Source organism: Delphinapterus leucas, chromosome 13 (genome assembly GCF_059928025.1).
Source record: "Delphinapterus leucas isolate spDelLeu-1000000601 "Yukka" chromosome 13, BTC_Dleu_Yukka2, whole genome shotgun sequence".
NCBI lineage: Eukaryota > Metazoa > Chordata > Mammalia > Artiodactyla > Monodontidae > Delphinapterus > Delphinapterus leucas.
Window position 1 is genome coordinate 9,059,096 of NC_143141.1, and position 22,567 is coordinate 9,081,662.

The window sequence follows — 22,567 nt, forward strand, 5'->3', positions numbered from 1 at the left end:
GAAGTTTGGCAAAATGTTGATAATTGTTAAATTTGACTGATAGGTACATGGTCCATATACTCTTCTACTCTTGTGTTTGTTTGAAACTTTCCATAATAAAAAGCATAGAAAAAAAACAAAATATATTAAGATTCCTAGGCCTCTATGCCTAGAGCCTGATTTAGTAGCTCTGAAGTAGGACCCAGGAATCTGCATTGTCACAGGTGCCTTAGCTCAGGTGGTCCTTAGACCACATTTTGTAGTACACTCATTGTTAAGTGATTCATTTCCTCCACTTAGGTGTCCTTGTGGTTGCTGTTTTCCCAATTAAAGTCTCATCCATGGGCCTCCAGCCATTAGTGCTGAAATAAGTGAACACTCTCTTCTCAGCCCATTAAGCTCTTACCTGAACAGCCTCTGGAGGACAGGGATCCTTGTTACCAAAACTGTAAGAATGGAACTCTCCTCCAGTCAAAGAAGCAAGCTCTTTCAAAAATCCATTTGCAATCTCATCATTGTAACAGAAGGAGATGGTGTAAATAGGAACTTTCTGAAAACGTCTGGCCTGCTCTATAACCATTTTAGGTGGCTGAAATGATACATTTTGAGGGGAAAAGGGGAGATGGAAAGAGAGAGGAAGAGACAGAAAAAAAAAAAAAAGATGTGAAAATCCCTAATATTTGCTCTAGACAGTGAAATTCTCAAATAGTAATCCTGTATACAGCGGAGAATGACTTCTTGGAAAGGTGCAAATTCAATTCAATAAACAAAGCAAACACTGCCAGATAGTGAGAGCATGAAGACCAATGACTCAGCTCTTGCCCTCTGAGGGCTCACAGTTTGGTGGGAAAAAATCTAGGAGAAATATTTGACTAACCAAACTACTCAATTTCAGTGGACCTAAGCCTAAAGTCCATGCTTTTAAAATGCTGGGCTATACTTCTGAGCACTTAAAGTATTAGGGTCATGGGTAATACACCTTGGCTACTGGGATTCTGCAGAGTGAGGCCACCAGATGTCCATGTGGCTTCCAAAGCACCTACTCCCAAAAAGTAATTTCTAGACCATGGTCAATGTGTCTCCCACAGAGTGAAAAAAGAGACATTGATTGAGGGCCCTTCCATGTGCTGGGCACTCTGTTGCGGACAATAATATCCCAGTTAATCCTCATAACCATCTTGTGAGAGAGTTTTGGAAAGACTGCTAGTTGCCTACCTCTCCTTTTTTTTTTTACTGTCAGAGCCCTGGTTTTCTTTTCATGGTAGCAACATACTTAGTTAAAAACAAACAAACACAACACATACACACATACACACTCATCTTCTGACACTTTTTTTGCAGCTAGGTGTGGCCAGGTCTGTCCACTGAGATATAAGCAGAAGTCTCAAGGGAGAGACTTTTTTTTGCCAATAACAAAGATAAAGACTTAACAAAAAAAGCTAATATCCTCCCCTTTTCATCCCTGCCCCCTGGAAAGTGGACACTCTGCCTAGAAGTGGAGCAGCTCTTTTGTGACCATGAGGATGGACGTCACACACAAAGACAGTGAAGCATAAAGATTAAAGGAAGCCTATTTCTTGGAGACGTCCTTGAATAGCTGTATAACCTAGACTTCCTTCCGCTGGGCTTCGCAGCCATAGGGATATAAATCTCTCCATTGTTTCAGCCATCATTGGTCTGCTCTTCTGCTTTTCCTCCCAGTAACATGAAACCCTAATTGGCACAGTAGGTACGGATATGGACTCCACTTAAAGATGGAGAAACTGAGGCTCAGAAGAATTAAGTTTCCTAGGGCCATCAACCTCTTAAGTTGGTAAGACTAGATTCAAGAGTTTTTACTACTAGAGGCAATGCCAGACTATGTGTTTCCCCGCCGTTTGCAATAAAGACCGTCTCTTGCTAAGGACTGACTCTCCGTAAACATTACCCGACTCTCAGGAAAGATGACTGATGAACTGCCCTGCCACCTCTCTACCAGCACCACCACACCCAGCTGAGCACCCTCAGAAGTGCCTCTGATTGTCTTGCTTCCACTGCCTTTGTGTTTCTCAGTCCCTCTTTGATGGACCCAAATTGCTGGCTCCAACTGGAGAGTGGCCAGTTCCCACTCTCCACCCTCAGTTCCTATCCTTTGACTGTTAACCCTTCCTATACGTTTGCTATGAGCCCTGGGGAGGCAGGGGGATGAGGGAGGCCTCTGGACTCACCACTGGGAGATGGCCAGTTGAGTGGTCCCCCAGAGACTGGTCTCATTCCAGCCACCACTTACACATGGCTTCAGTCTCTGGATCTGACCAGCCTTGAACCTGTCCCTGCCTATAAGCCCACCCACACCTCTCCTCCTCTCTTCTCTCCCCTCCCCTCTGCCCACTGGCTGGTTCCTAACCAAACAGCAACCTAACCTAGCTGAGGGCTGATCCCATCCCTCTTGTCAACTTCAAGGACAGAGCAAAGCCCTCTCTGCTGCCTGCTCTTCCTTCAACCTAGCTTCCGTTTTGAGGACTTACCATGTGCTGGGCACTAAGGGCTCTGCTTGTGCTCTCTCCCTGCATCCCCCCCACAACCCACCATGGAAGGTACTATCATTATCCTCATTTCTTACAGGACTCCTGGCCACTGCCCCTCAGCCCCATATACCAGACTGGAGATGCTAGACCTAAATTCTGTTAATTTGATAGATAGGGTTTTAGCTAGAAATTACTCCTATATTGACTTACAGCTGAGATATTTGGGAAGGGAAAGAAACTAACGTTGATTTAGTGCCAGCGGTGTGGGTGCCAGGGACTGTGGGCAGCGTTTTCATCTTCCATACGCTACCTGACATTATTTCATATGGTCATTTGCTCCTTGCCTATCTCACCATAAAACAGAAGCTTCGCTGAAGGCAGGCATGTTGTCTATCTTGCTCCTCACTGTATCCCAGACTGATAGCAGTACCTGGCACATAAAAGGTGCTCAGTAAATATCCGTGGAATGCCAAAACAAAAACAAAAACAACCCCCCCCAAAAAAAAACCCCAGTGTTTAGGGACTTCCCTGGTGGTCCAGTGGTTAAGACTCCGTGCTTCCACTGCAGGGGGCATAGGTTCAATCCCTGGTGGAGGAACTAAGATTCCACAAGCCGGGTGGCAAAAAAAAAATATATATATATATATATATACACATATATGTATATAATCTCCATGTAATGCATTCACGAGAATATCACCTCATTCACTCATAGCAACCCTGGGAGGAGGGAGCATTAGCTCTAAGTCACGGATGAGGAAATTCACATCGGGGGCACTTGCCCAAGGTCATTCAGATGGGCAGTGCTGGGGATGAGCTCTAACCCAGGTCTCTGGCTCTAAAGCTGTTTATTTCCATCAGTCCTGACAGCTCAAGAGAGCATGAGCAAGTCTCTTATGTGTATCGCTGTGAGCCCTCCACCAGCACACAGCCCCAGGTAGTGTTTGCTAAACCGGCACGAGGTTCTAGTGCCCAGTGTGGCGGTGGAGAGTTGGGCGGAAGGCGGGGCTGCACCTTGATTGCAGAAGGAGCTCCATCCCTGCAACAGAAGAGAGCCACGCCTGTCCTCCCGCCCCAACCCTGCAGCCCCCAAGGATCCTTTTCGCTGGTGGGTGTCCTCACAGCTTAAAAGAAGACTCAGTATGTTGAAGTAAGCCTTTCACCACCACAGCCTGAGTCACCCTGACTCTCCCCAGCCACTTACTATAGTAGCTCAGCTCGCGGGGCTGTGCCATGCGGGGGCCATGTCTGTTAGGACACCGAGGAAGCCTTTCTCAGCCCAGGACTCCTTAGTCTATTCCCCCCAGAGGTCCCGTCAGTCCCTAAGATGGGGCCAAGCAGCACACCTGAGACACTCTCCCCCAGTACCCTCGTCCCCGAGCCTAAACAGGTGTGCGGCCAGATGTTCCTTTCACCACAAAAGTCAACTTGGGGTGTCAAGAAAGGCAGGGACGGTTCTCCCAACAGCTTGAAGGAGGTTTGTTTGTGCAGAGGGGCTCACCCTGTGCCTTCCCCTGCTCCCATCCCTCGCATACCCTACGTGGGGCTTTATTATCCATCTGTTTTTGTTTAGAACGGTGCAGATACCTTTCTCACGTCCATTCTTGCGAGGGTGAGCCCCTAACTTCAAAGAAGTCCCAAAATAACCACAGCCAAAGATGTGCTGGGCTGCTCCTGACAGAGGCCCTGCAGTGTCCATCTGCACCTACAGATGCCCACCAAAGGACACCTAGCAATCCCAGGCTCATGAAGAACCCTCTGAACTTGATTAATTAAAAGACTTGTCTTCTATATAATTCTGCCCTGGACATTTAATAAACAAGCAGCACACTGATGTTCATGGAATTGAATCCTGAACAGCATCTCTGTGCGTTCTTCCAAGTAGAAAATTCTGCGGAGTGCCGGGAATAATGACATTGGTCTTACATATTCAGGTCCTACAGTCAGTGAAAATTCAAAACCAAATCGAGATTGAGTGGTACATCTTAATGTCCTCTACATAGAACATGAATATCAAATATCCATTTGTTTTTTTGAGAGAGTCTGAGGAATAATGCAAAATAAGTAGATTGTTTGTGGGGAAAAGGTAGATACAAATATGAAATGCCTGAATAAGAGTTTATAAATCACTTTTTCAGTAACTTGCATATTTCTGATTCCAGCTCGTTCATTTCCCTAGTGCCTCATCGTTAAGTGGACCACAGACCCTCTGGGAATTTGGGGGCAAGCTACTGATCTTCTCCCCAGAGAAATGTACGAGTGCATTTTTTATATAATTTGGGGAGATTCCAGACCCTCATAAGTCTATGATGGACTGTAGACCGAGAATCCTTCTCAACATGCTGCTGGCACAGTGGTACTTGGTAAATCTTCTTCAAGGGCTATTTGGCGTATCTATCAAAACACATACCTTTTAATTGAGTTCACTTCTCAGAACTTATGCTACAGATATACATGTGCAAAATGATATATGTGCACAGTTACTTTTGCAACCTTGTATATAACAGGAAGATTGAAATAACCTAAACACTCATCACCGGGGGACATGACTAAGCAGCTGTGTGATGGAATAGCAGGCAGCTATAAGAAAAAATGAGGAAGCTCTTCATGCAATGATATTAAGCAATCTCCAAGGTATATCGTTTTATTAATACAGTCGCAGAATTGTGCGTGTAATATGCTACCATTTATGTATTTTAAAAGGAAATATACATAAACAAATATCTGTCTGCAGAGCAAACTATCTCTCAAAGAAGAGGCAAGAAACTGGTAATATACTGGTAACAGACATATCACCTGCCTCATAGCTGGTGAAAGGAGGTGGGAGGGAGGATTTTCTCTACATTCTATCCTTTCGCACCTCTGTCATTTGTACCATGTGAATGTATTACTATTCAAAAATTAAATCAAGTCAATTTTTAAGGTAGTTTTATTAAATCTATGTCATTTAATATGATGCACTCATTGAGAATGATGTTTCTGAAGAATTTCTCATGACTTGGAAAAACGCATATATTAGATGAGAAAGAGCAGAAAATTGAATTATGAACAATTTACACCTTATTCTTCCTTATGATTATATGCTTACTTATATTTTCTAAATTACAATAAAATCAGTTAGGATTTATTAACAAGAAAAAGATCCCCTGTCCAGATGACTTGCAAGTCAGAACCTGCAGCCTACTTCTTCCCCCAAATGCCAGCCCCATCCTTCTAGGGGCTTTTGGACAGCCGTGAACTCCAGGTGCTCGAACTCAGCTTCCTCCACCAGAAACCCCCAGGTCTCTCCTTCTTTAGATTTCAATCAGTTAATAACAATTACTAGAAACCAGAAATCAGTCATCTTGACCCCTTTCTCCCTTGTTCCTCACCCAGCCCCCCACCTCTTGCCCCCAAACTGGCCACCAAGTCCTTTGATGCTACTTCTATGATCTCATCTCTGGAGGGTCCCCTCCTCCGCATTTCTGTTGCTCCTCCCTGAGGTGGGACCTCACCAGCCCAAGATCTAGTCTTTCTCTGGCTCTCCCATCCACCTGTGCATTAGAAGCATATCTCTAACGCACTGGCGGATGGGACCATCTGCTCCTCTGAGAGTCCCTACTGAGGTAAAGCCCATCCTTTCTGTGTGACATCCAAGGACCTTCACAATCTCCCCCAACCAAACCTCCGAGACTCGGCCCTGACACTTTTCCATTCATTGCTCTCGGGATGTTCCCTCGAGCAGCCCACATATTTTCACACCTCTGTTCCTTCTGCCCAGGATACCAGTAATCTCCCCCGTTTAGGAAATTTCTTCCCCTCCTTCCAGACACAGCTGAAATGCACCCTCCTCGGCGGAACCTTGCCTGGCCTTCTCTCCATCGTGTACAGCAGAATTCATCACTGTGCTCCCGTACAGCCCGTAGCACAGGCAACTCCACTCCCTCTATCTCATCAGAATTAACTGTATATGCTAGCACATCCTCCGATGTGTAAGCTCCCCTAGGGCAGGATATTATTCATCTCTGTAGCCTCAAACGTGCAGCCGCCACACAAGGAGCATAAACAAGGCACAATAAATTGCCTCTGAATAGAAAGTGCAGTGAAGTTGATAGGAAAATCATTCCAAATAAAATTTCACTTTATACAACTTCGTGGCCATAAATCTAACACTGTAGTAAAATCCAGTTGCTTTAGTGTTTAAGCCCTGGACCGTTTGACACCGGGTATTTTACAATATTTGCCTAGCAGTCTTCACATGCAGACACTTCACAATGAAGGAAACAAGTCGATACTAATTCACTTTAGCGGTTAATTTACATTGTACTGGCCTGCACATCCGTATATTTATTTAATGCCCAGAGCATTAGTCTTTCATTCACAAAGCTCAAAAGAAGATGAACAGACGCCGCTAAAGATTTTCAAATATTTTCCGGTCAGGCTAAACAAAGAACATTTCACCAGAAAGGCATGCTTTTGTTTAAATGATTACTAAGTTAAAATTAGGGATAAAACCAAGGACACTGTGCAGTGACATGTTTTAGATTCAGTGTCCCCAAAGGAAAAAAATCAAAAAGAATCTCCTAACTCTTAGTTTATAATAAAATATAAACCAGTCTTCCATGGAAGGCATACATCTCCTTTCATGGGGTTGGTCTCCAGGTCTATGGGTGTGCATCAAATTAACCAAACAACACTCACCGTCACTTAAATTCTCCTCACTGTTGTAGAAGACAAAGGAATTTCTCAGTGTGTGTGTTTTTACCTCAGCTGTGCGTCCCTAAGCCAAGCAAGTATCTCTCAACAGCTTTTTAGTGGCAGTGGAAAAGGTCCCTCAAACCCACTCTCAGCATTCACTTTCAGGGGATTAGTGAGTCCCTCTTTGTTCCCAACTTTGATAAGTACCTGGTCAGGTCTCCCATCTGTCAAAAGGTAGATTACTTGTGTTTCTTTATCAGCAAAAGCAATTTGCAGTGCGCTCAAGGTGTTTGTGGAACTTCCAATCTACAGAAAAGAGAGAGAGAGACATAGCAAGTACATACTTGAATCTCAAAAAAGATCTCACAAACAAGTGTTATTTACTCTCTGCTTCCAAAAAGAGAAGTACTTGTGAAATAAAAGGTACAATTAAATTAGATTGAGATCATAATTTAAATCCAGGAATTCCAAGAAGACAAATCCCTGAATATGTCATAAAAGCATCTATGCAGACAGTTCCAGGATAGCTAGAAGCCAGGACGATGGATTTCCTGTCCTGATGACAGAGCTCTTAATTCAATTTTATCTTTGTGTGTTTCTGTGGCAGGCACTAACTCAGTTACTGTTCATTCAGCTGTCAGCACGGCTTAAACATGCAGCCTGAATTCCCCCCAGGCGGGGACCATGTTAGTTTCCAACCAGGATTGATTCATGACACCCAGTATTCAGCAAACATGAGTGTGGTGTCATGAGCAATCCAGAGGTACAGGAAACTGTAAAGTTGTAAAACACCTGCAGTTTCTGCCCAGGGAGGTACAGAACTGGCCAAGTTGTCACTCCAAAACTCAGAATGAGAAACAGCCAGAAAAACAGCAAGTACGTGACTTTTGTTATGCCCATGAGGGGGCTCAGGTCACAGGGCAACCAAGTGGCCCCAAATCTGGGGAGAGTCAGGCAAGAGGCCAGCCCTGGCTTTCTGGGACAGGATGCAGCCAGACACTAGAAGAAGAGTTGGGCTGGGGTGACTGGTGAATCAGCGGAGGCTCCCAGGTGTATGTTGGCAAGAGGCCCCAGATATGGGGGCATCGGCGCTCTCTTGAAGGCTGTTTTGCCACAAACCCCACAGGGTGCTCACAGAATAGATTGGGAGAGTCTAGAGAAAGTCTCCTTCACGGTGCAGAACTGGGGGAGAGAAACACAGGAATCTCCATAGAGACCCTCTCCTCACTCTCCCCATCAGAACAAAAGCCTTAATCTGTGTACGTATATGGGGTGGGGGGGCAACAATGAACACGCTCACCGTAGGGCACTGGTCAAAACCCAGGAAGGCTGGGGGAAGGAAAGAGGAAACAACAAACTCTCTACACCTGCGGAAGGAGCAGGGCTATGTGCTGGGCTCAGAGACACTGAGAAGGCCACACCCCTGAGACTCCTGGACGCCATGCCTGATTAAGACTGAGGCTTATTCAGAGAGCACCCACCCCCATCACTCCCCTAGAAACATCAACTAACAAATAACTTTCAAGAGAAACGCTCTCTCTGAGGCCCAGTGTGGAAGGAAAAATCAAAAGCCAAAGATAAAGCAGACAACCCTCTGGCACGTCATCCCCTACCCTAACACAAAGTGTCGCTACAAGAATTTGAGGGATGTGGTGCAAACAAACCTCAAAGCCAGCCCAACTCCTAATTAGAGTAATTTTAACCCACCCCACAAAGGAAGGCATGCCCATTTCCAGGCATGAAAAATATTTATCTCAGTCTCTATATACTGCACGTGATGTCCAGCTTTTAACAGAAAATAAGCACATAAACAGAAGAGCAAACAACATACTCCCGAGAGACAAAAGTGCTCATCGGAAACAGACACAGACATGACACAGATGCTGAAACCATCGGACAGAAAATTTAAAATAACTGTGATAATGGCAAAGGTGAACAACATTCAAGGCCAGGTGGGTAATTTCAGCAGAGATGGAACCTTAAGAAATAATAGAATAAAAATGCTAACAGTAAAAAACTCAGTAGGACGGTGAAGAGGTCTTTCAAAGAGTTCAGAGTACAGCTGTTCCTTGGTATCCACAGGGGTTGGTCCAGGACCCTCTCCCCCGACAGACACCAAAATCTGCAGATGCTCAAGTCCCTTACATAAAATGGCGTCGTATTTGCATATAACCTATGCACATCCTCACATATACTTTATTTATTTTTTAAATAAATTTATTTATTTATTTTTGGCTGCATTGGGTCTTTGTTGCTGCACGCGGGCTTTCTCTAGTTGCGGCGAGCGGGGGCTGCTCTTCGTTTTGGTGCGCAGGCTTCTCATTGCGGTGGCTTCTCTTGTTGCGGAGCACAGGCTCTAGGCGCGCAGGCTCAGTAGTTGTGGCGCACGGGCTTCGTTGCTCCGCGGCATGTGGGATCTTTCTGGACCAGGGCTCGAACCCGTGTCCCCTGCATTGGCAGGAGGATTCTTAACCACTGCACCACCAGGGAAGCCCCAACCTCGCGTACACTTTAAATCGTCTCTAGATTATGTATAATACCTAATACAGTTCAAATGCTATGTAAATAGTTGCCAGTGTGCAGCTAATTCAAGTTTTGTTTTTTGGAACTTTCTGGAATTAAAAAAAAATTTCCATCTGGGGTTGGTTGAATCCATGAATGAGGACCCTATAGATACAGAGGAATGACTATAGGTTCAAAACAGCCAAGGAAAGAAGTAGTGAACGTGAAGATAGAGGAATAGGAATTACCCAAATCAAAATACAAAGAGAAAAAACAGCAAATCAAAACAGAAAAGAGCACCAAAGAGCTGTGGAACAGTATCAAATGGTCTCATATATGCTTAATTGGAAACATAGGAGAAGAGGAAAAACAGGACAGAAGAAATATTTGAAAAAAAAAATAATGGCTGAGAATTTTCCAAAAACAATGACAGACATAACCCCATGGACACAAGAAGGTCAGATAACACCAAGTAGGATAAATAAAATAAATCACCTAACACTTCTGCCAGAGTGGTATACAAGGAAGCCAAGTAGTGAGCTGGGACTTTCATCCCCACCAACTGTACCACGTCCTCCCTGCTCAGTGATGTCCACTCCCGCCCAGCAGTAACAAGGTACTCCTCCCCATCAGGTGTCAACAGAGTTCGAGTGGGGAACCTGAACTTCAACCTGCACCTGGAAGTATGAGGCAGGGCCCACCCATCCCCCTGACAGAGCAGTGTGAGACAGAGCCAACTAAACAGAAGGCTGGAAGAATATCCAGTCTCATAACATGAAACAAAAACGTCTAGGATTCAACTGATAATCAGTCCATCGTACCAAGAAGCAGGAAGCTCTCAACCTGAAATGAAAACGATAATAGATACCAACAGCAAGAAGACAAATATGTTAGAATTATTCGACAAAAATTTTACATTAGCCATGAAAAAAATACTTCAGCTAGCAATTATCAACAATCTTGAAACAAATGAAAACTAAAATGCATCAGCAAAGAAAAAGAAGGTCTCATCAGAGAAGAAAAAAAGACATGAAGGAGAAGCAAATGGAATTTTTAGAACTTAGAAATAACAATAACTGGGCTTCCCTGGTGGCGCAGTGGTTGAGAGTCCACCTGCTGATGCAGGGGACACGTGTTCGTGCCCCAGTCCGGGAAGATCCCACATGCCGCGGAGCAGCTGGGCCCGTGAGCCATGGCCGCTGAGCCTGTGTGTCCGGAGCCTGTGCTCCGCAACGGGAGAGGCCACAACAGTGACAGGCCCGTGTGCCCCCCAAAAATAATAATAATAACTAAAATTTTTAAAATTCTCTGACCCAAGGACTGGCTATGCCAGCTGACCACTGCTCTGTGACACCAGCACACAGCAGGCTCAGAACGTCTGAGTGTTGTCCTGAACTTACTGGGTTGATTCCTGGACCAAACCAGTCCAAAGAATAATAGAGGAATCTGGTCTTCTTGAAAATGAATTTTGCACACTCAGCAAGCAAGCAAGGGTTCTTCAATGAAGACTTTTGAAGAGACCAGAATCACACTTTACAAAAAAATGATCTGACATATTTTTAGCCACGTAGATGGCTGATACTATCATCAGTGATTCTTACACGAAGCAGAGCCCACTTATGTTTTTACCCAATGAGATTACATATATAATATCTTGTTATCACAAACTCTAAATTAGTGGGCTCTGAATTAAGATACTTCCTACTGTAAAAGAAGACAACATATGTCCCAAGGAACCAATTTAACAAATTGTTTATGAACTTAATATCCTTTCCCAGCATAAGGTAGCCAGTTAGGACAAAATTTTACAGGCATTAATATTTCTTATAGATTTCCTCCTCCCACTTTAATTTTATTTATTTATTTATTTGGCCATGCTGTGCAGCTTATGGGATCTTAGTTCCCTAACCAGGGATCGAACCCGGGCCTTTGGCAGTGAAAGCACGAATCCTAACCACTGTACTGCCCCCAAATTCCCCCTTCTTCCATTTTTAAAAAACAAATCCCAAGGGAACTCCAGAACATCCCAATGACAGTGCAAGTTCTGCTTGGTTAATATTCAGGGAGCGTCACTAACGCCCATTTGTGGCTTCCTGTCAAGTCCAGGACTCTAAACTCAGGCACTGAACTATTTTAAGGATACTTGCGATCCATATTAGACCTCTAAGAATAACTCCTGGTCTCAGTTTTAGTATATCTTAAATATCTGGAATGCTATGTGGTTCTAGAAAAAGAACTTTTAAAATTAAGTTCAAGACAAGAGAAAATTTGAGGAAAGGCAAATTCTCCCCAGTAGTCTGTGTAAATGCCAAGAGCAGCAGCTTTAAAGTTCTCCAAGTAAAATGCAGGCCTGAAGGAAGTATTTCACCTTCTTATGATACCCTGCTGCCCTATCTCTCTCCTTGCTTTCAGCCCTTACCACTCACACTGTACTGTATGTTTCCACAAGTTCATTACTTTTGAACAAAGTCCACTGTTAAAAGCAGCTGTAATATATCATTTGAAGCAAGAGTGAAGCGTCAGAAGAAACAAATATGAATGTTTAAGTAAAAAAAAATTATATTTTGAAATTTGTTTTCATAAAAGTGCTGAGACTTGAGCCAAGAGAAGTGCTGTCAATAGAAGCTTATCTAAATGTTAGATATTGACAGAAAAGATTGACTTAACATGACCTCTGTAAGTAAAATGAACGCCTATGTGAAGCCATGGCTATCCTTGGTGTTCAAAGCATTTCTCAAGCATTTCTATCCTGATCCCTATCCTTCTTCTCCCGGACCCAGGCTCCTTCTTACCTTAATGTCTCTAACCCAGGCCTGGGCCCCCTTCAAATTATCCTCATCAATTTCAACAAGTTTTTCCCGCCAAGCAACGGCTTGAGCATCAAACTGCACAAAATTGAATTTCCTTTTATACTTCAGCTGTTCCTGTAAGAGACAATTATTATTTAGCCATGAAACCACTTATGTGTGAGAAAAGATTAGGACAGGTCAGGGTTTGATACATTTTAATCGTTTGATATCTCTTTTCAGTTCTAGAAGCTAAAAATTACATTCAAAAGAGAAAATGTTTTCTAGTTCAAAAGGCATTTAAATAAAATTTACACACAGTTTGGATATTAAAAATTTACAAACGTATATATGTATAAACACATATATATATGTCACATATAAGTTTATATATATAACGCGATATTATATCCTGTGTTTAATACTGACATTAATGGTATACCGAATATGCACACTAAATGCTTAAAAGAATCCAAAACAGTGTTATCGCTTTGGTCAACATCTTTTTGGTCAACATCTTTTTGGTAAAGCTATTTTATTCACTTGCCTTCCATCAATCAGCTCATGTTCCTCCAGCAGAAGTTCATCAAATTAAAAATTCTATTTTGTATTTGTCAAACACTCCCTGCAATTGTTTCCTATGGTTCATACTCACATCAATGCTACCAAGTCATGACAGTACTCTGATACCCGTTTATATGTGTGGAAACTAGGAGTTAGGGAGCGTTAGCAGCCTGCTTTGGGTAGTACAACTCAGAGGCAGCACAGGTGGAATAAGGACCAGAAGCTCCTGACCATCAGCCCACGCTCCTCCCACACATTAGTTCTGGGGCCAGTGCATGCAGCATCCCTAACACGCACTGGTAATTAAAATAAGCATGCCGAGCTGAAGAGTATCTGGAAGACAGTGGAGGCGTGTGCACACCACAGATTCCAGGATAGAGAAAACCTGGGGCAATGGACATAGAAATTTCCTTAGCAACCCGTATGTGTTATAGGAAGGACCCACAGAAGGAAGGGTCTGCTTGCAAAGAAGGGATGATGCTCTCACTGGCAAAAGGGAGCCTTTTTCTGAAGTGGCTTTTCTGTGATTTCTGAGTGCACACCTGGCCTGTGCATCTCTGACAACCACTACAGGTGTTAACTGGCGGAGATGCACTCATGATACTCGGCCCCCAGGTGCCTGATCCCGACAGCTCCATCTCACCTGCATGAGCTGGATGATCTTGTTCTTCACCAAGTCCAGTTTCCCCTTCATTGAGTGAGATGTGTCAATGAGAATGTAGACACAATCGCTAGGCACTTTTCCAAAAAGGACTTGACTCCCATCCTGTAGCCATTGAATCCTAGGCAGGAAATATTTGAAAGGGAACGGTTAGAGCCTGTGGCACTCAGAGCATCGTCCTAAGAACTTAATGATACGTCTACAGAGGAAAATCAATAGGACAGAAAAGTAAATCCAATACTGGGCTCCAAAGCCAAAAGTAAAATTACTTCCAGTCATCTGGTATTTTGGGGGCCTTTAGCTATGACTTCACACCATTTATTCTTCTAACCCTGCTGACTGCAGTCAAGCTAGTAATGCCAGCACATTCCTGAAGCTTCAGTGAAGCTTATGGATAGAATCAAGCAACCCCAGATCCCAGTAATAACCAAGCGCTAGGTGGTCATGTAAGCAGGACTGCTTCTGTGGTCCAGGCTCAGGATCCCATCACAGGATGTAGATTAAGTTCATGGTTGCAGGCAAACCCTGGGGGAGAGGGTGGGGCAGACAAAAAAAATACTTGAAACAGTTCAGAGTTCAGCAAGGCCCAGTCAATTAGACTTTACAGGGCAAAACACTGAAGAGGAGATCACTGCATAGGAGAGAAAGAGCGTCAGAGAGGGATGGAAAGAGAGATTGAAAGGGAGAGAGAGTGTGCTCCAGATATCTGCAGAAGGGTGCCCTGGAGACTTTGGCTAAGTTATGATCAGGGCATGTGCGTGAAGAAACTACTGAAGCCAGGGAATAAATCACCAAAAAAGTAATAGATGGACCAACCCCTCAGAGCTCACCCAAGTCTGGAAATAGTTCATCTTCCAATCAGCCAGAGTGGAAAAGCCTCCGTAATGCATGTGGCCTCAAGTAGAGTCCTCACAAGGGTATTGCCTTAATAATAGGACCAAATTAGTCCTGAACTAAAGGCTCCCCTGCACCTACGCTGACATAACTTAAAAGCAAGCCCCAGAGTAACTTACTGCATTCCAAGTAACAACTGCATCACAAAACACACATAAAAAATGCATCAAAATCCAGTACCCAACAATGTAGAATTCAAAATATCTGGCATCCAGTAGAAAATTACCAGGCACACAGAGAAGGAAACTATGACCCATAACCAGAAGAAAAGATCAAAAGAAACGTACCTGAAAATGACACAGATGATAGAATTTGCAAAAAAGGATGTTACGCAGCTATTGCCATACGTTCAAGAAGGTAAAGTAGGAACAGAATGAGGAGAGGAACGGAAGATCCAAAAAGAATCCTCTGAGGAAACGTCTAGAGATATACAATGACTGAAATGAAAAATACACTGCATGCTATTAACAGTGAAGTAGACACTAGCAGAAGAAAAGATCAGGGAATTTTAAGAAAGACACAGTAATAGTAAACAATCCAAAATAAAACACTGAGAGAAAAAGGTTAAAAAAGTATAACAGAATAAGCAACCCATGGAACAATATCAAGGAGTCTAACACATGTGTAATTAGACACTAAGGAGGGGGAAAGGGGCACAGAAAAACATTTGAAGAAATACAATCAAATGTTTCCAGGTTTGATGAAAACAATACACCCGCAGATCCAAGAAGCTCAAAGAATCCAATAGAAAGAAAAAACACCATGACACATCATAATATAATGGCTGAAATTTAGTGATAAAGAAAAAAATCTTAAAAGGAACCAGAGACAACACAGGATAATAGGTGACTGCTCATCATGCAAGCCAAAAAGAATGGGGAACAATTTTTAAAGTATTAAAAGATAAAACCGTAAACCTAGAATTCTATACTTAGCAAAAATACCTTCCAAAACTAAAAGTAAATTCAAGAGTCTTTCAGACTAAAACAGCTGAGAGAATGCATCACCAACAGACCTGTGCTAGGATCTATACAAACAGACTAGAGAGCAACAGACATCACAAATATGTGAATCAATACAAGATACATTTATTCTCATTTTAAATCTGTTTACAAGACAACTGATTGTTTATAATGTATTTTGGGTTGATAGGATATGTGGAAGTAAAGTGTGTAGGACAGCAATAGACAAGTCAGAAAGGGAATGGAAGCTGAAGACTTTCATGATGTACATGAAGCAATATATTATTATTTGAAGCTAGACTGTGATAAATTAAAGATGTATATTGTAAATGCTAAAGTAGTCACACCACAACAAAACAAAACAAAACAAAGAGGTAGAGTTAACAAGCCAACAGTGGGGATAAAATGGAATCGTAAAAAATATTCAAACCAAAGTAGGCAGAATAAGAGTAAAAAGGGAACAAAGAACAGGTGGAATGAATAGAAAACAAACAGCAAGATCTTAGGTTTAAATCCAACTAAATCAATAATCACCTTAAATATAAATGATCTTAACACTCCAATGAAAAGCAGAGATTGTCAGATTGGATTAAAAATAATATCCTTACATATTCTGTTGACAAGAAGCCTATTTCAATATAAGATACATATAGGTAAAGGTAAAAGGACAGAAAAAAGAAAAATCCTGCAGAAAATAACAAAAGAAAGCCAGAGTAGCTACATTGATGTTAGACAAAGCAGACTCCATAACAAAGAATATTACCAAAGATAAAAAGGGACATTTCATAACAATAAGGGAGTTGAGTCATCAAGAGGACCTAACAACACTAAATGTACATGTGTTGGCTAATCGAGCTTCCAATTACATGAAGAAAAAATTTTAGAACTGAAAGAAAAATTGGACAAATACACAACTATAGTTGGAGATTCTAACACCCTTCTCTCAATAATTTATAGAACAATTAAGCAGAAAATCAGTAATAATATGGAAGATTTGAATAATACTATCAACCAACTTGAGCTGAGATATTTAAAGTATACTCCACCCAACAAAAGTGGTTTTTTCTTCATATTCTGGGCCACAAAACAGATCTCAACGGATTTCAAAGAACTGAAATCATACAGTATTTCTCTGTCCACAGTGAAATTAAAAGCTATCGGGAAAAATCCACAAATACTTGGGAAGTAACCCTTTGGTCAAAGAAGAAATCAAAGGGGAAATTAGAAAATGTTTTGAGATGAATGAAATGAAATACAACATATCAAAATTCGTGAGAAACAGCTAAAGCACTACTCAGAGGGAAATGTATAAAATTAAATGTTTATGTTAGAAAGGGAGGTCAAGATCAGTAATCTAAGTATCTATCTCAAAAAACTCAAACCCAGAGTAAAGAGAAAGAAGGAAATAATAAAGATAAGAGTAGAAATCAATGGCATAGAAAGGAGAAAACCCTACAGAGAAACAAAACAAAACAACAACAACAACAGCAGTGAAACCAGAAGCCAGCTCTTTGAAAAGACTGAGAGAACGGATAACCTCCAGTCAGACTTAGAAAATAAAGATGATCAGCTCTATGTATATTTAAAGAAATTGAATGCAGCATTAAAAAAAAACCTTTCCACAAAGAAAAACTCCAGGCCCAGATGGCTTCAATGGTGAATTCCATGAACATTTAAGGGGGAGATGATACTAATTCTCCATGAAGTCTTCCAGAAAATATAAGAGGAGAGAAACCTTCCCAGCAACCCTTGATACCTGGTGGGAGGAGAGGGACAAACAGACCCAGGAGATGCCAGGTGGGGTGTCTTCTAAGCAGCTTCCTTTTCCCCAGATTTGAAATCCAAACTACTCTCCTAAGGGAGTCAATCCCAAAACCATAAGTACAGAAGACTCCAGAAGCAAGGATTACTTTTTCTGAGTGACCCATCATCAGCTGGGTTTTGAGAAACTGGGGCTCTGCAGAGTATATATGGGGGGAGACAGGTGTCTACAGCTTGTGGTTTATAACAGAAAACATGGAAGGAGGGAAAACGCTCTGATTGCAAGTGACTACTACAGGCTGGGTACTAGCCTAAACTCATTAGACTTAGTATCTAATCTAATCCACAGAACACATTTGTAAATGGCATTATCATTCCTGCTTTATAAATGAGAAAGCTGATGTACACAGACACTGACTAACGTGCCCAGGGTCACAGAAAATAGCAGACTGGGGTTAGAATCCAGCTCTGCCTGACCTTAGGGCCCATGCACCTAAATGGACGTGGTCTTTCTATTCTAGAGCATCATCTAGAGCACCTCCCTTGGCATCAGCGAGACGAAAGTGTTGAGTTAGGTCACCCCATGGAGCTGATGTTGAGGTCACAGTCTAGTACACTAGACTCTTATGAGCATTAACATATTTTAAGGACCAGCAGGGTTGAGAGGGATCACATGAAGTTATTTTTAGCAGATTTCTAATATGTATATATATATTATTCCATTGCATATAAATGTTTCACAACATTGTAACAGTTGCCTTGAAAGGTAATTTTCAAGAGTACAGAGGACAGGTGTCATACAGTCTGCTATACACCTGAGGCCCACAAAAAATGCAAGACATTAACAGAAGTGTTCCTTTGCCTCCTACAGTGATACACAATTAACATGATAACTACATCTTTGTTTGCTGTTTTTCAGAGTCTGCACTGGCATCAAGGCAGCTCAGAATCTGCATCCAAACATCCCCTTTGGTTATTAACAATGAGGCCAACAGCAAACCATCAGATGGCAACCTTGACGTAACAATGCTTATTGGCCATTTCTCTTGGTTGAGCTTTACCAAGAGCTCAAGCAGACTTGAATTTCAAGAGAGACTGGATCATGCAATGTACCCTCATGCAATACACCAACCTCCTCCGGATCCGGGCCAGGACTGCATGAATTCTCTCACTGTACCATGTGTACTTCTCCTTGGTAATGCAGACGTGGACCAAGCTCCCATCCTTCCAGGGAGCATGGACAAATCTGCTGCAGTATTTCGCATGCACTGTCTTCTTGTTGGTCTCCTAAGGAAAAGACATAGGACAGAAGCCACTCAGAAACCATTCAAAGAAGAAAAGTCCCCAGATGGCACCTCCACCTCTGCCTTATTTATACAGCTCCTAGCACTCACTCCCACCATAAAATCATTCAACAGTTGGTTCAACCAAACATATTACCGGGGCCTACTCCATATGGAGCCCTGCGCTGGATGTCGTGAATGACGGTCAGCAAGACATGGGCAATCCCATTTGTGCCCAGAGAAGCTAATGTTTCCAGCAGAGAGATGCTAAACACACACACAGGCACACACCTACATATACAAACACAGAGAAAGTAGCAATGTAGAACACTAGCACCCAGTACCTGGTCCTGGGTTGAGACAGTAATGATTGGGCAAGTTCTGGCAAAGAAGAAAGAGTTCACAATGGACTAGAGGGTCAGGGAGATCTAGAGGAGGTGGGACTTAAGACACCCCAAGCATCTTTCCACTGTTACTCCCAGCACCAAATGAAGAAAAGTAGTAAAGAACCCCATGCCACATCTAGGATCCTTCCTGGACATACGGAACTGGCCCAAGGACAAAGTTTTCCCACAAAGAGAGCTTTCCGAAGGACTGTCTCTATCACTCATCCAACCAGTTTATAAATGCATCAAGCACCACTCCGCCAGGCCCTGTTCTAGGCACCAGGAACACAATCCATAAAAGAAGACCAAAATCCCTGCCTTCATGGAGCTCACACGACAGGAAAAGAGCCAGATGATAAACCAATACTCATCTAGCAGGTCAGAGGATGACAAATGCTGTGGAGACAAATAAGGCAAGGAAGAAGAAGAGAGAATGCTGAGGGACAGGGGAGGGGAAGGGGCAAGTTAAAACCTAGAAGGGAAAGCCTCAAAGAGAAGATGAGGGCTTCCCTGGTGGCGCAGTGGTTGAGAGTCCGCCTGCCAATGCAGGGGACGCGGGTTCGTGTCCCGGTCCGGGAAGATCCCACATGCCGCAGAGCGGCTAGGCCCACGAGCCATGGTCGCTGAGCCTGCGCGTCTGGAGCCTGTGCTCCACAACGGGAGAGGCCACAACAGTGAGAGGCCCACATGCCGCAAAAAAAAAAAAAAAAAAAAAAGAAAAGATGAAATACGACTGAAACCTGAGGGAACAAAGTGTGTGGCCCTTCGGAGGTCTGGGGGGAGTCTGAGGACACAGCAACGACAAAAGCCCTTAGGTAAGTGTTTGCCTAGCATGTCTGTAGACTTTTAGGAAGGGCAGTATAGCCGAAACATAGTGAGTGAGGGAAAGAGCAAGATGAAGCCAGAGAAACAGGAGGAGGAGGACCAGGGAACAGATGCTGTGAAGCTTGCTCACTGATGGAAATGATTCTGGCTTGTCCTCTGAATGAAAAAAGGAAACATCCCAGGGCCTTAACATAAGAAACGACACAATGTTTTTAAGTTGAGATACAACTGACATTTAACATTTTATTAGTTTTAGGTGTACAACATAATGATTTGATATATGGATATACGGGGAAATGATCACCATGGTAAGTTTAGTTAACCTTCATCACCCCACAGTTACAATTTTTTTCATGTGATGAGAACTTTCCAGATCTATTCTCTTAGAAAAATGACACAATTTATACTTGTCTTACTCACAATTTAAAAGTTCCATTTCTAAACAGTTTTCGGGGTATTTTAAAAATAAATTTATTTATTTACGGCTGCGTTGGGTCTTTGCTGCTGTGTGCAGGCTTTAGTTTCAGTGAATGGTGCATGGGCTTCTCGTTGCGGGGGCTTGTCGCGGAGCCCGGGCTCTAGGTGCGCGGGCTTCAGTATTTGTGGCACGCGGCCTCAGTAGTTGTGGCTCGCAGGCTCTAGAATGCAGGCTCGGTAGTTGTGGCACATGGGCTTAGTTGCTCCGCGGCATGTGGGATCCTCCCAGACCAGGGCTCGAACCTGTGTCCCCTGTATTGGCAGGTGGATTCTTAACCACTGCGCCACCAGGGAAGCCCCCTTTTTTCATTTTAAAGGATAACTGTGGATACTCTGCTGAGAATAGACTGTAGATAGTCAAGGGCAGAGTCAGGAGATCAGTGAGGCGGCTTGGACCAGGGGTAGGAATGGTGAGAAGTGGCCAGATTCTGATTTACAGATATATTATGAAGGTAGAACTGACAGGATTTAATGAGAGGTCAGATGTGGGTATGAGATAAAAGAGGGGAGTCAGGAATGACTCCCAGGTTTCTGGCCCAGAACTAAAAAAGTGGAGTGGCAATAAATTGATGAGAGGAAGATTATGGGAGAGCAGCCTTGAAGGGAACAATGGGGATTCAGTGCCTGATGTGTTAGGTTCCAGATGCCTATTAGACATCCCAGTAACATGGCAAGTAGTCCAGCAAAGGCCAGGGAAGGACTCAGAGCTGGAGATTTAAAGTTGGAAGTCACCAGCACGCACACAGTATTAAAAGCCACGGGGCCAGATGAGGTCATCCAGAGAATGAGAGCAGATAGAGAAGAGGTCCAGGGACTGCGCCTTGAGGCCCTTCAGCAGATAGAGATTGGGAAAATGAGAACGAAATGACAAGGAAGACTGAGAAAGATTAGCCAGGATGAACTGGGGGATGGGGATTGACATTTATACACAATTGATACTATGTATAAAATAGATAACTAATGAGAACCGGCTGTATAGCACAGGAAACTCTACTCAGTGCTCTGGGGTGACCTAAACGAGAAGGAAATCCAAAAAAGAGGGGATATATGTATACATATAGCTGATTCACTTTGCTGTACAGTAGGAACTAACACAACATTGTAAAACAACAATACTCCAATAAAAAGTTTTTTAAAAACTAAAATGTTTCATAAAATTCTCTGGTTTAAAAAAAAAAAAAAAAGGTTAGCCAGTGAGCTAGGCAGAAAAACAAGACAGTGTATTTTCTGCAAGCAAAAGAATTTCATGGAAGTAACCAACAATAGCAACTGGTGATAACAGGTCAAGTAAGAAAGAGAATTAACCTCTGAATTTAGCAATTCAGGGATCCTCGGAAAGAGTGAGACCTTTGCCTCATTGTAGTATATTCAAGAGAGCACGGGAGAACTATGGGATTAGAGAAAAAGAATTTACAAAACTATTGAGGCATTGGGTTCCAAAAATGAACAGAGGAATAAGGCGAAAGAGGCAGAGCCAGAGACGAAGACGGGGGTCAAAGAACTGTATTTTTAAGATGGGAGAAGTACCGCCATGTTTTTTATGCTGACAGGAAAGATCTAGAAATGAGGACAATATTAATGACACAGACTAGAAAGGGGGAGAATGGATGAAAGAGAGGATAGGGGTCAGTGCACACGTGGAAGGGTTGGTTGGTGAGGACAATTCAGCCATCCTAGAAGAAACAGGGGTAGAGCGCACAGGTGCAGATGCCCGGGGATTTGTAACGTGGAGGCAAATGTTCACGGATGTTCACTTCAGTGTTCAGTGAACTGCGAAGCAAGGTCTCCTGCTAAGAGCGGGTGGGGAGGAGGAGGTGTTGGAGGTGTGAGGAGAGAGGAGGCAGGCATCTCGGAGAACAGGAGTCAGAGTGGATTGTAAACCCGAGCAGGGTGCGGGGCAGTGGCACAAAAGATCTGCCTGAAATCAGACGTCAGGAATTTAAAGTGAAACCAGGTGGCTGTGTGTTTTTCTCCAGTTTCCTTCATCAGAGTCAATTGCATGAGTATAAGGCAGAAAGCTGGGTTTAACAAAGGTTGGGGTTTTGCCAGATGAGTGCAAGAATGTAAGGCATGGGGAGTAGCTGAGGATTATGAGAGGGACAAAGGATAGAAGACAGAGAAAAGGTCACAGAAACAACCAGCTGTATATCCCCATGGGGCTGAAAGACTGGAATTAGTGTAGTAGAGGAAATGACCTAAAAAGAGTGGGAATTGATTATGTGGGTTATGACTACACAGTTATTTGCCATGACGAGGTCAAGGGTATGCCATGGCAGGATGGAAGAGAAGGAATGGAGGAGAAA

At 43.1% G+C, this 22,567-nt stretch overlaps 1 protein-coding gene across 24 annotated transcripts in view; it reads right to left on the reverse strand.

The window, feature by feature from the left end:
* The window catches only part of VWA3B (von Willebrand factor A domain containing 3B), a 211,733-nt gene that overhangs the window by 86,353 nt on the left and 102,813 nt on the right, over positions 1 to 22,567 (reverse strand). For 22 of the 24 annotated variants that reach the window (XR_016395339.1, XM_089922672.1, XM_089922671.1 and 19 more), the window contains 5 exons: positions 18,426 to 18,580; positions 13,659 to 13,797; positions 12,458 to 12,589; positions 7,371 to 7,469; positions 386 to 568 (listed from right to left, as the gene is read on the reverse strand). Coding sequence is in view for 23 of the 24 variants with exons in the window: in XM_089922672.1 (XP_089778798.1) it covers positions 386 to 568; positions 7,371 to 7,469; positions 12,458 to 12,589; positions 13,659 to 13,797; positions 18,426 to 18,580 (708 nt within the window). In the remaining variant the exon portion in view is untranslated. The remainder of the gene's footprint in view (positions 1 to 385; positions 569 to 7,370; positions 7,470 to 12,457; positions 12,590 to 13,658; positions 13,798 to 18,425; positions 18,581 to 22,567) is intronic. The other 2 variants (XM_089922675.1, XM_089922676.1) reach the window with 2 other exon arrangements.